Source organism: Rhincodon typus, chromosome 45 (assembly GCF_021869965.1).
Source record: "Rhincodon typus isolate 14 chromosome 45, sRhiTyp1.1, whole genome shotgun sequence".
Lineage (NCBI taxonomy): Eukaryota > Metazoa > Chordata > Chondrichthyes > Orectolobiformes > Rhincodontidae > Rhincodon > Rhincodon typus.
Window position 1 is genome coordinate 323,316 of NC_063376.1, and position 13,681 is coordinate 336,996.

At 45.2% G+C, this 13,681-nt stretch overlaps 1 protein-coding gene across 1 annotated transcript in view; it reads right to left on the reverse strand.

Annotated features, from left to right (window-relative positions):
• The window catches only part of LOC109917782 (polyunsaturated fatty acid lipoxygenase ALOX15B-like), a 53,321-nt gene that overhangs the window by 3,528 nt on the left and 36,112 nt on the right, over positions 1-13,681 (reverse strand). Inside the window, exons 5-12 of the mRNA XM_048620009.1 lie at positions 13,151-13,323; positions 12,369-12,512; positions 7,717-7,920; positions 5,745-5,831; positions 4,977-5,146; positions 3,960-4,081; positions 2,116-2,216; positions 437-607 (exon numbers count right to left, since the gene is read on the reverse strand). Of these exons, the coding sequence (XP_048475966.1) occupies positions 437-607; positions 2,116-2,216; positions 3,960-4,081; positions 4,977-5,146; positions 5,745-5,831; positions 7,717-7,920; positions 12,369-12,512; positions 13,151-13,323 (1,172 nt within the window). The remainder of the gene's footprint in view (positions 1-436; positions 608-2,115; positions 2,217-3,959; positions 4,082-4,976; positions 5,147-5,744; positions 5,832-7,716; positions 7,921-12,368; positions 12,513-13,150; positions 13,324-13,681) is intronic.

The following is a 13,681-nucleotide window of genomic DNA, read 5'->3' on the forward strand; positions in this document are numbered from 1 at the left end:
TCCCTCAGCACTGACCCTCCGACAGTGCGGCGCTCCCTCAGCACTGATCCTCCGACAGTGCGGCACTCCCTCAGCACTGACCCTCCGACAATGCCTGCTCCCTCAGCGCTGACCCTCCAACAGTGCGGCGCTCCCTCAGCACTGACCCTCCGACAGTGCGGCACTCCCTCAGCACTGACCCTCCGACAATGCCCGCTCCCTCAGCACTGACCCTCCGACAGTGCCCGCTCCCTCAGCGCTGACCCTCCAACAGTGCGGCGCTCCCTCAGCACTGTACTGGAGTGTGTGGTTGTGTAGTTTGTGCTCACGCTGTGCAGTTGGACTTGAACCTGGAGACTGAGGTGGGAGAGAGCTGCCAACGGGACCAGGACCACGAGAGGGTTGACGGGGTGTGAAGTTGTTATGACTGGACAGGGGAGTTAGGTCTCGTACTTACTGAAATGGGTGATGGTTTGCTGAGTAAATAAATGGTAGCGACCACTATGGCCGTCTCCTTTTTACCGGGCAACGTACACATGATGTCCAGTTTACTGACTTTGCCCTTCTCACTGGGCGGTGGTTTCTGCATAGTCGATGGATTGTTTGGCATCCAGGAGCCCCAATCATACTGAGCGAAACATGAAGCATAAATAAAAACAATGTTTACTGATGTTCCAGTCTACGCAAGGGTTGATGTGGTAACACAACACTCATCTAAATACACTGAAATTTCTCAGCCAACACCATCCCACAGAAGAAGTTACCTGAAGGTAAAAAAAAAACTTCACCCACAGCCCCCCTACGAAGGTCTGCTACATGTAACTTTCTCAGGGCTACAGGGAAAAGATCTGGGGAGAGCGAGGTGCTTCTGCAGTGGGCCAGCACACATACAGTGGGCCAAATGTCTCAGACTATGCTGGAAACATAACCCTGTGAATCATCAGTCAGAGGGCACTAGCCTGAGTGTCAAAGTGAAGGCTCTCCTGGCTGCACCCCTGAGTTTACCCCATGGATGATTTCTAGCTGTGGCCCCAGATGACACACAATCCTCTGGTTTAGTTTCAACACCCCCCAGGCCCACGAACCAGCCTGCCTGACCCAGAAACATCCACTGCCCCCACCTCACGTGCAACCCCCCTGCCCCCCCATGTCCCCACCCGGTCTGAGGGTCACAGGTGAAGTGCTGGGAAGGGAGGATGCTCTTCACCAAACAGCTGGGCTAATGAGTGCTTCCAGGGAAACGTGGCTGAGGAAGATCAGGCTTGGTTTTGAAAAGACTGCGAGTTGTGGTTATGGGATCCCGTTGTTTGCAAAGAGCCAAATCTTTGCCCAAAATTCAATTAATAAGACCCTGAGGCACAGGAGCGGAAGTAGGCCATTCGGCCCATCGCGTCAGCTCTGCCATTCAATGAGATTGTGGCCGATCTGATCATCGTCAGCTCCACCTCCCTGCCTAAATCATAGAATCCCCACGGTGCAGAAGGTGGACATTCGGCCCATCGAGTTCACACTGACCTTCCGAAGAGCACCCCACCCAGACCCACTCTCCCAGCTTATCCTGGTAACCCCGCAATAACATGGCCAACCCACCCTAACCTGCACACTATGGGACAATTTAGCACGGCCAACCCACCCAAACCTGCACATCTTTGGACTGTGGGAGGAAACCAGAGCACCCGGAGGAAACCCACGCAGACATGGGGAGAATATGCAAACTCCACACAGATAGTCGCCCGAGGGTGGAATCGAACCCAGGTCCCTAGCACTGTGAGACAGCAGTGCTAACCACTGAGCCATCTTTTCCCCATAGGCCTTGATTCTTTTACTGATTAAAAATCTGTCTCTCAGCCTCAAATATACTCAATGACCCAGCTTCAACAGCCCTCTGCAGTCAAGAATTCCATAAATCTTGGGAGAAGAAATTCTTCCTCATCTCTGTCTCCAGTGGGTGTCTCCTTATTGTGAGATAATGCCCTCTCTGGTGCTAGACTTTCCCACAGGGGGAAACAACATTTCCACATCTCCCCTGTCAAGCCCCCTTATATGTTTCTTCCAAACTCCAGTGAGTTCAGGCCAATGCAGGTGAAGAAGATAATTCTTCCTGGTGAGTACATAGAGATATTTTGGTTTGATTACCTGCCCAGTATTTACTGCAGCGTGTCTCCCAGAGCAGGTAAATATCACCATGGTGAGATACTTGGTAAGGTCTGCTTTAGTTTGGAATGCCATTGGGAATCCTGGAGAGAGAGAGGGAGAGGGAGAGACAGTATGACGGAATTAACAGGATGTAGAGATTCACTATGAAGACCACCACAGTGTTATGAATCATTCCAATGGCTCCCTGTCTGAGGATGGTATTAATGAGAGGCTAATCAATGAAATTGTTAGATTATCCCGGATAGGAATGCAGCATTTCAACTTCTCACACAATCCATTCAATCTCCTAGAGATTGTGATTGCATCTGAGGGCAGAGAACATGACATTTACTGTTTGGTGGGAGTCACTTGTAGGTATCAGAAAGGAGGAGTGTGAATAAGGGGTAGTCAGACTGCCGAATGTGTTTGACCCCTCCTCATACAAGGGAACAAAGCGGATGCTGAGAGATAGGACAGATCCTACCTCCATTCTCTACTTTCCAAATGGCCAAAGCTTGCATGAGCTGGTGGGAATTGGCTTTGCAAAAGCGGAAAGCTTACTTCTGAAGTCTATCAAATCTGAATTTGAATTAATTATTGTTAGCTGTGTCGCTGCCTTCCTAAAATTTCCTCACTAAAATAAAGACTTCCTGCCACTTGCTTGGTCTCACCCCACAGCTGAAATCCAGGAACATGCCAGGATTTCTGGTTTGCCATTCTGCACAAGTTGAAATAGTTTGACATACTTTATACAATCCTCTTGGAATCCATGAAACAGTAACTGCACCACCACTGGAAATATATCCCTGTTCCTCCAGTGTCGCTGGGTCAGAATCCAGGAATTCCCTCCCTAAGGGGCATTGTGGGTCAACCCACAGCACATGAACTGCAGTGGTTCAAGAAGGCAGCTTACCCCCACTTTCTCAAGGGGGGCAACTAGGGATGAGGCATTAGGTGCAGGAATGCCCATAAACCCCTGAAAGAATTTTTAAAAATCCTTCCCATCCTTTTCTTCTCTAGCGACAAGAATGATCTGTGTACCATCCTTTTTCCTGGTATAAAATCACCCCCAATTTGAATGTTGCAAAACCACTGGCACATCTGGACAGAGTCTTTAAGTCTCATCGAGCTAACATTGATTAAACTGAAAGCTCCTGGGTAATAACACAGCACAAAAATAGTTCAATTACTCACCTTACAGAGTGTACTGCCAGCATGGTATTTTACAGTTTGACAGCACACTGGGTAAGACCACATCTCCAATGCTGTGTACAGTTTTGCGCTCATTATTTAAGGAAGGATACTAATGTATTGGAGGTGACTCAGAGAAGACTTCACTAGATTGTTAATCTGGAAGGAGTGGGATGTCTGTGATGAAAGGTCAGACAGACTGGGCTTGTTTCCCCTGAAGTTTTGAAGAGCAAGGGGTGACTGGGTTGATGTGTATAAGATCTTCAACAGTCTTGGTGAGGTAGACATTGGAAAGGTGTTTCCTGTTGTGGGTTAGTCCAGAACTGGGGAGGGGGCACTGTCTTAAAGTTAGGGGTTGCCCCATTTGGACAGAGATGAGGAGAATTTGTTTCTCTCTGAGGATGGTGAGACTTTGGAACTGTCTGCCTCAGAAAGCAGTTGGGGGAGGGAGAGGTCACTGAATATTTTAAGATGGAGGTGGGTCAATTATCATCAGGCAGGGATTTGAGATTAATCGAGGGGAGAGGGCAATATGGGATTTGAAGCACAAACAGGATAGGCATGATCTTACTGAGAAGGCTTGAGGGGCCGAACGGCCTCCTGCTGGCAGAACCATGATCATTTTGAAAACCAGCCGATGTAAGCAATCAGACCTGATGACTGTCTGGCGAGGAATCCTTCAGTAAAGATTTCCATTACCCAGTCTTGGATTTCGGAGTCTTTCTGAATGGAGGCATCATTCTGGTAGTAGACGTCAACAATGCTTTCCACAAATCTTTGAAAGAGAAAGAGAGTCAATATTCAAGTTGAAGATTTATTGTCAGACAGTGAAGGTATGATCGAGAATTGGGGGGGCGCTCAGCTTCACAACACAACACAACAAAATCGTTATAGGAACTGCAGGAAGAGTGGAAATGAGTGGAGCATTGGCACAACAGGCTCAATTCAAATTATCCAGATCTCAGAAATCAGGATAACATTTGTCATCAATTGAAGACTTTGTAGAGTTAAAGGAAGAAAGGGCTCAGAACACTTAAAAACAAAAAATGTAAGCTTTCAGAGAATTGTTGTATCTCTGGCTGGGCCAATGTTTATTGCCCCATTCCTAATTGCCCTTGAGAAGGTGGTGGTGAGACACCCTCTTGAACCACTGTGCTTGGTTACCGTTTAGTACTTGGGGTGTTAAAGAGGGAATTCCAGGGATTCTGATCCAGAAACACTGAAGGAACAACGATACATTTCCAAGTCAGGATGGGGAGTGGCTCGGAGGGGAACGTGCAGGGGGATGGTGTTCCCATGTACCTGCTGCCCCTTGTCCTTCTGGATGGAAGTGGTCGTGGGTTTGGAAGGTGCTGTGTGAGGAGCCTCAGTGAGTTGCTGCAGTGCGTCTGGTCTATGGTACACACTGCTGTGACTGAGCGTCAGAGTGAATGTTTAAGGTGATGGATAACTAAGAACATAAGAGATGGGAATAGACCCATTTGGTCTGTTCCTCCATTTGCCTTCCCACTTGTATTCCCAGAAATAATGTGGTAAAATTCATGAAGCATCTTTCCCTGTTCCAGTCATTTCCAGTTGATTAACCAGAACTGAATCAATGAATTGGGAGTTGTGATCAAAGAAGAACAGAAAGGAGACTATGTTGTGAAATGTGTTTGTTGGAATCTCACCTGTTTATCGCGAACCAGATTTTCAGCGCATCATCCCTGTAGTAATATCTGGGCAAATGTTCCACTTTGCGAAACGCCAGGTCTTCCGGGAGACACAGAGAAGAGTAGGTTGTTTGCTCCAAGGCTCGCTGCAGGATTTGTACTTTCGTTTCCCCTCCTGTAGAGAAAGCCTAAAATGACATGATATAAACATGATGTGCATTGGAAATGTGATGGGATCTGATCCAATTCTCAACCCAGAGTCTCAACTTTAAACAAGAACGCTGATCATTTAACTGGTGGAGCCCTGTCCCGTGTTTGGTTAGATCATACCTTTCCTACGACATGAGATGGCCAAGATTGGAGGAGGACATCATCATGTTCATCCCACTCCAAAAAAGAAACACACTTCCTGACCAATTCCCCAGTCTCTGCCCTCTCGATATCCCACCTTCTCCAGTCAGCTCCCTCTCAATATCCCACTTTCTCCAGTCAGTTCCCTCTCAATACCTACTTTCCCCATTATGTCCACTTGCTATATCCCACCTTCCCCAGTCAGCTCCCTCTCAATATCCCAGCTCCCTCTTAATATCCAATAATCCCCAGTCTATTCCTTCTCGATATCTGACTTTCCCCAGTCTATATCTCCCTATCTTTCCAGTCTAGATTATTAGAAACACTGAACATTCCAAAGTGATTCCTTGGTAAATATTGAGCTCTGTCTCATGTCTTCCTCCTTACTGTCACATCAGTGTCATTCCCAATAAGAATGTGAAGGGTTGCACTTACCTGATCAAAAACACCTCCATCTGATATCAGGAGATTCCTTGCTGCTGTGTTAATGTCTAAAGTAAATTTCAGGTGAGGCATGAGCAGCTGGAAGATGAAGAATTTTGAAGTTTAGTTTGTTGTTGGATAGTTTCACACAACAAAAAGGAGGTGGTTGGTCTTGAACTATATTTAGTCAAGATTTTGCAAGGCTGCATCATTGATGGATTGTTCTAGCGTGTTACTATCTCACAATCTCTCCTCATTCCATCAGAGAAAGTCAAATAAAACAACAGAGAATTTGATAGTCTGCCAAATTCTGTGAAAATGTGGGGGAGTACTGAACCAGGCAGCAGAAATAAAGTCTGCACATACAAAACCCAGAGAAAATTCAACAAGAAACAACTTGACTCAGAGATGGAGAGGTCCCTACCAAAAAAGTATTTGACATGAATTACTCACATGTCTTTAGATGGACTGGAGATAGTTGACAGCAGGTACAACCTTAGAATGACTTCAGCGCAGAAAGAGGCCATTTGGCCCATTATACACCTGCCAGCTCACTCAATGCAAATCCGTGCCTTTTCCTCAAAAGACTGTACACTGTTATCCATCAGATATTGATCCAACCCTCCCTCCCCCACACTCTCAGACAGTACATTCCAGACCCTAACCACTCGAGTGACACTCCCTCCCCCACACTCTCAGACAGTACATTCCAGACCCTAACCACTCGAGTGACCCTCCCTCCCCACACTCTCAGACAATACATTCCAGACCCTAACCACTCGCTGGGTGGAAAAAGGCTACTTCACTGCTGTTTCTTTTGCCAATCACCTTAAATCAGTGTTCATCTTGTTCTCAATCCTTCTGTTAACAGGAAAATTTCTTCCTTTTGACTCTGTCCTGATTTCACATCATCTCCTGTCCCTCAGCTGTCCCTGGAATCTCTCCTATAAATCTCCTGTGCATTCTTTCCAGTGCATTCACATCCTTCCCTAAATGTGGTACCCAGAACAGTCCACAATGCCCCAGCTAAGGCCCAAACAAGGTGTTATTAAGACCAATTATAACCTCCTGATGTTCATACTCTATGCCTTTATTTATGAAGCCCAGGATCCCATGTCTCTTACTATCTTCTTTCTCCATCTGTCCTACAAAGGTTGCACATATTCATTCCCAAGTTTTCCAAAAACATACACCTGTCCCACCAGTTTGTCTGTGCTCTTTTGAAGGTTTTGTAGTTGCAACCTCTTCACCTCAACCTGTGCCAGCAACATAAGATATTGTAAAACCATGGTTCTAACACTGAGCTCTGGAGAACTCCACCATGACCTTTCCTCCAGCCTGAAAACCAATTGTTTACCACTGCGCACTGTTTCCTGTCACTTAGCCAACACCTCACCCATTCCTCTATGGTGCCTTTCCCTCATGGAACCTTTGTTACCTGCATCAATCCCAGTCTGTCATCTTGCCTGCTAGCTTTCCCAAGTGTTTGCTCAATAGTAGAAGGATAAGTTGACACGGATAGATGAATTAGGAATGGGAGAGGGCTGGTGAGAGGCATTTGGGCCGAATGGCCAGTTCCAGTGTTTGGCTGGGATGAACTTCCACATTTCCTGATCTCCACCGATGCTTCCATTTTGCCGCGTCACCAGAGATTTGTCCCACCAACCCAATCCCCAAACACACACTTCCCAACAGAATTCCCAGGAGTGACCAGAGATACACTGAGCTTTTCTCCCCCTTGTTGCCAAAGAGAGTTAAAGACCACAAGATGTGGGAGCAGGGGTTAGGCCATTCAGCCTGTCAGGTCTTCTCCTAACTCTCAACTCCGTTCTCCTGCCTGTTGTAGCACCTCAACTCAATTCAACACAGAACGGGAATGAAACATGCAAAACAGCTGTGAGAGCAATGGTAACTCCAGTCTCTAAAACACAGTCTTGGGGGATCAGGCTCCCTCTGGGAATTCAGACATTTCATCTGGAGGTACCTTAAAAATGGGATGTGCGTTTGGCAGCTTCCGCAGTGTCGCAATGGAAAAGACCTCTGCAAAGAGGTGAGTTTTCAACAAGTGAGAGACCAGCTGGTGAATCTGTGTGTCAGCGTGTCGAGCCCAGATCTTAGCAAGTCGCCAGTCATATTTGCTATCACTTGGTAGGAAGATGGGGTTTTGTGGTCCTGGCTCCTGTTTGATCTGCCAATTGTACAAATTGCATGATTACAACACTGGCTGTTAAGTTAAGCAAGAGCTTAACAAGTTAGAATGAGTTGAAACGATGCTGGTGATAGTTCTGTTTTTATAAAATGCGATTTGAGAAAAACAAGTATTGGGCAGGAATCCAACTGTAATACATTGGCAAAACAAGCAACAAAAACTTAACAGGTTCCAAATCTCAATATTTCTGCCAACAAGTTCTTAATACTCAAAGCACTGCCTGACTGTCAGCTATCAAGACAAGGTCACTTTTGAACAAACTGAGGACCAGGCCACTCGGCCCATCGAGCCTGCTCACCCTGCTCTTCAAAAGCTCCACAGGTGGTCTGATCACCCACATTCACACTGACCCCCTCTTACTCATCGAGAATCAAACCCCTTCCCCCCCGCCTTAAAAATATCCAAGGAATCTGCTCCCACTGCCTTCTCAGGGACTAGTCCAACCTGTTGGACTATAACCTGGTGTTGTGTGATTTTTGACCTTGGCCACCCCAGTCCAACACTGACACCTCCACATCACTTCTCAGGGAGTGAGTTCCAAAGAGGCACAGCCTTCTGTGAGATGAAGATTCTCCCCATCTCTGTCTGAAAAGGGGTGAGCCCTTCTATCTCTGCCTTAAATGTCTGAATTTTTAATCATTGACCCCTCGTTCTAGAGAATTCCACAAGGGGGAGTCTTCCTGTCCATATTCAGTTGGTCAAGACACCTCAGGATGTTATGGTTCAATCAAGTCACCTCTTTTCCTTCTGAACTCCAGTGATACAAGCCCAACTTGTCCAAACTCTCTTCATAAGATAATCTGTCCCAGGTATTGGTCTGATAAACCTCCTCTGAACTGTCTCCATTGCACTTACACCCTTCAATCGATAAGGAAACCAGTTCTGTACATAGTACTCCATCTGTGGCCTCTCCAGTGCTCTGTATAACTGAAACATACCCTCCCTCTCCTCATGATAAATTGTAACATCCTATGAGCTTTCCTAATTACCTGCTGTACGAACCTTTTGTGCTTCAAGCATGAGGCCTACCCTCCATCCATGGACTTTATTTACACGGCTCATTGCTGTGGAAAGGCTGCCAACATCATCAAAGACCCATCACACCCCAGAAATGATCTCCTACAGTTTCTTCCATCAGGAAGACACAGAAGCCTCAACACACACACCAGCAGGTTCAGGAACAGCTTCTTCCTGGCCGTTATCAGACTGATGAATGGACTCTGTAGCCTCAAATAACACTGATCTTGCTAACTTTGATCTCACCTAGCGCACGCCCTGTGCAATGTAACCTGTATGTCTCTGTCTAAGTCTTTTTGTTCTGTACATCCTTGCTTAATATGATCTGCCTGTACTGCTTGTAAACAAAGCTTTTCACTGTACTTCGGTACACATGACAATAAATCAATCAATCAATGGGAGGAGGTGATAGCCTAGTGGTATTATCGCTGGACTGTTAATCCAGAGACCCAGATAATGTTTTGGGGACCCGGGTTCAAATCCTGCTGTGGCAGATGGTAGAATTTGAATTCAATAAAATATCTGGAATTAAGAATCTAGTGATGACCGTGAATCCATTGCTGATTGTCTGGGGAAAAACCCACCTGGTTCACTAATGCCCTTTAGGGGAGGAAACTACCATCCTTACCTGGTCTGGCCTACATGTGACTCCAGACCCACAGCAATGTGGTTGACTCTTAACTGCCCTCTGGGCAATTAGGATGGCCAGCAACACCCTTATCCTGTGAATGAATAAAGAGGAAAGAAAAACCCTCTACATCCCAGAGCACTGTAATCTCCCACCATTTAGATAATCTGCTTCTTTTTTATTCTTCCTGCCAAAGTTGACGATTTCAAATTTTCACACGTTTTACTCCATTTGAGAGATCTTTGCCCATTTATTTAAACTAACTATATCCCTTTGTAGCCCCTTATGATCGATTCACAACTCAGTTTTCTACCCACTTGGTGTCATTATCAAATTTAGCATTCGTACCTCCAGTCCCTTCATCCTAGCCATTTGAGTATTCAACACTGTTCCCTGTGGGACAACACTCAATACATAATGCCAACCAGAAAATGACCCAGTTAGGCCTACTCTCTGTCTCTTTTTAACCAATCAGTTGTCTGCCCATGCTGATACACTACTCTTATACCAAAAGCATCTAATTCCTACAATAACCTCTGATGTGGTTCCTTATCAATGCCTTCTAAAAATGTAAGTAATGGACCCAACCAGACCCCCTCAAAATATTTTATGAAGGTAGGCTAGACCCTAACTGCTTCCTATTTTACAGTTAGATGTGAAATGCTGTGTTCCAGATGCAATGCGACTGGTCAAACTCCTCGACATTAAGCAAAACACAATTTATTTAAAATACAATTTGGTTAAAATACAAACCAAAGAAAGAGGAATTTAGAAAAACTTAACTATTGGAAAACTTAACTGAATAATAGATACAGTGCCTATCACTAATTAACTGTTCCAATATACTAACATCGCATAAACACTCCCCTTGGTAAAAAGGCGAATTCAGAAACAGATTCTTACATGCAGTTCTCCAATCCAGGAGGAAACAGCATCGAGGAAAAATTTAGAGAGTGTAGCAGCCAGGAAACATTCACTGATGCTTCCAACTCTTTTCAGACCCCAAAAACCTTCTAATGTTACTGAGAAAACCAAAACCCAGAAATCTGGATCTGTGAGAGCTGGCCACACACATTCAGGCTGTTTCCATGGTTCCAACTTTAAAAAAATACCTAAAGGCCTCACAAGTTGTTTACTTAAGACATCTTCAGTAGCTAATTCGGTGCCTCTGCCTTACAACCTCTCTTCAAAACTAAAACAGGACCAAATAACCTTTTAAAGTGACAGCATTATCACAGTACAGTACACCAACCAGATCTCCTCTATCCATAGCACACACTAATTTCATAAAGGAATCATGATTTCCCATTTTTCAAACCATGCTGATTCTGTCTCAGTTTCCACTTGACTTGTTACAAGTGCCCTGTTATAATGTCTTTAATAATAGCTCCTAATGTTGCCTCCTTGATCAGTGTCATGCTATTTGGCCTGTAACCTGAGGAGATTTAGATGTGTAAACAGAGCAGCAGAAGGTAATTATTAATGGAAACTCCGTTCCCCTTTGCAGTAGAGTGTTGGAGTGTATGGCAGAGACTGGATGTGAGAGAGAGAGAGAGAAAGGGAGAGACAGCGAGATAGAGAAAGGGAGAGAGGGGTTTTAGAGAAAGAGAAAGAATGAGAGACAGTGAGGGGGGAGAGGGGTGTTAGAGAGAGAAAGAGGGAGAGAAAGAGAAAGGGGGGAGAGAGAGAAAAACAGGGAGACAGAGAGAAGGAAAGAAGGAGGCATAGAGAAACAAAAAAAAAGCAAGAGAGAGAGAAAAAAGGAGAGAGAGAGAGTGAGACAGAGAGAGAAAGTGGGCAAAGACAGAGGGGGGGAGAGACAGAGAGTGTGCGAGAGAGAAAGAGACAGAAAATGAGGGGGAGACAGAGATAGGTGTAGAGAGAGAGAGAGAGAGCAAGGCAGAGGGGGAATGACATTGGAAGATCAAGAGTCAGATGCAGGAAGAAACTGCGAAAGAAAGCAGGTAAAGTGCGACCAAAAGATGGAGATACCAACAGAACAAAAATATTTACTGAGATTGGAGCAGAAAGAAATCTGGAAATAGATAGAAATAACAATGGAGATGAGTATACAGAGATAGGAGGGAAGTGGTAGAAAGGAAAAGGTAGGGAGATAAAGAGGACAGAGTAGAGAACTATAAACAGAGAAAATAAATAGATAAAGGTAATAAGAATGAAGGAGAGACAAGGTCTAGTAGAAAAGAAAAAGAGAGGAGTGCATTTATAAAGAAAAAGAGAAATGTCAGATAACATTGGCATTGAGAGGTTAGGGATCCCTGACTTGTTTTAACAAGTGCATCAAGGTATTTGTAAAGATTCACGGCAAACCGAGAAAACTCTGGGAAATTTTTTAAAATCATTCACAGGATGAGGGCAATGCTGGCCAGGATGACATTTATTATTACCCATCCCTAATTGCCCGGAGGGCAGTTAAGAAACAACCATATTACTGTGGGCCTGGAGTCACATGTAGGCCAGACCAGGTAAGGATGGCAGTTTCCTTCCCTAAAGGACATTAGTGAACCAGATGGGTTTTTCCAACAATCAACAATGGGTTCATGGTCATCGTTAGACTCTTAATTCCAGATTTTTAAAAAAAAATTGAATTCAAATTACACCATTTGCTGCGGCAGGATTCAACCCAGGTCCCCAGAACATCACCTGTTGGATTAATAGTTCATTGCAAATATCACTAGGCCACCAGCTTCCATAGAGGAACAACAGCAAAGTGACAATGAGAGAGCGAGAGAGAGACACAGATAGAAAAGACAGGCAACTGTACCTGAATTGCAATGGGAATTAATTCATCCTGTGGATTCACGTACAAAAGACACATTGGAGCTTCGAGATACTGCTGACATCCAAAGATTGAATGGGCTGGAAATCCATCCAGCAGCTCATAATCAACAAGGAAGATGTTTCCTTTCTGAAATGGGAATGTGAGAGTTTTATTAAAAGCTGCAGGAATGTTTACCAACACAGTTTCAGATGGAAAGCAGACAGGATCACCCAACACAAATCAGCAAAACGACTGCCTCTCCCCAAAACTCCTGCTGAATAAATTCCACAACTTGGGCACCAGCATTGTGTGAATAGCCCATCAAAACGATGGAGCACAGATTGAAAATTACAGACCCATGGAACTAAAGGGGCAGAACTCCTGTTAAAGAGGCAAGTGGTATTCCTGGTCTCAATGTTACAGCAACAGCGCGCATGTGACGGAAAACCTTAATCAAACCCTGGTTGGGCCAGAGCTGGAGATTTGATCCAACTCTTCCAACTCACACAGTCACAAGATGTCAAAGCCGTGGAGAGAGGGTCAGGAGGAGATTAATTGGGAAGGAGCAGGGATGAGGGCTTTCAGTGAATGTGGAGAGACTGGAAAATTCAAATTCTTATCCGGGCTATTCTGACAATAAGGTGAAGATTTGCTTTTGAGTGTATTCCATTATCTGACATGCCCAGTTCATCATTAATCCTGCCCTAAGTGCCTAAAACCCTTCCGTGGAGAAATTTTTGACAGAATAAGGAGGTGCCTTGTGAGAGTATTAACTGTAAACCGACCTGAAGTTCCTGTTGGAGTGTGGTGTTCGGTCCCAGAAAGGGAGAGACCATCTCGTTGGTAACGGGGAACTTGGCTGGGATGGTTTGGCATTGTTTGATCAGCTGTGGGTTTGATCCATTTAAATATTGGTAACCAAAGAATGGGTCTTCTTTCCAATGTTTCATGACATATGCTGCATGGGGACAGAGAGAGAGAGAGAACTGGTTCATCACAGGGCCACTAGGACTGGTTAACCATGAGGGGATGGTTTGCACTGGGAGATTCTCCCAGGAATACAGGCAAATGCTGGGAATGTTCCATATTTTTTTGGTGAGTACAGTTCTGAGGGCAAGCTGCCCCTCAATGGGGCCGATAGGAAATCACAAATGGCAGTTCCTGGACACATAAACAATGAGGTGGAGCATTGCTGCCTCATTTAACAGACCAACAGGACACAAACCCATCCTCACTGGCCTGACACACAACCCATTACCCACCCAAACATCACCCCAACACCCAACCAAACGTCACCCCAACACCCACCCAAACAT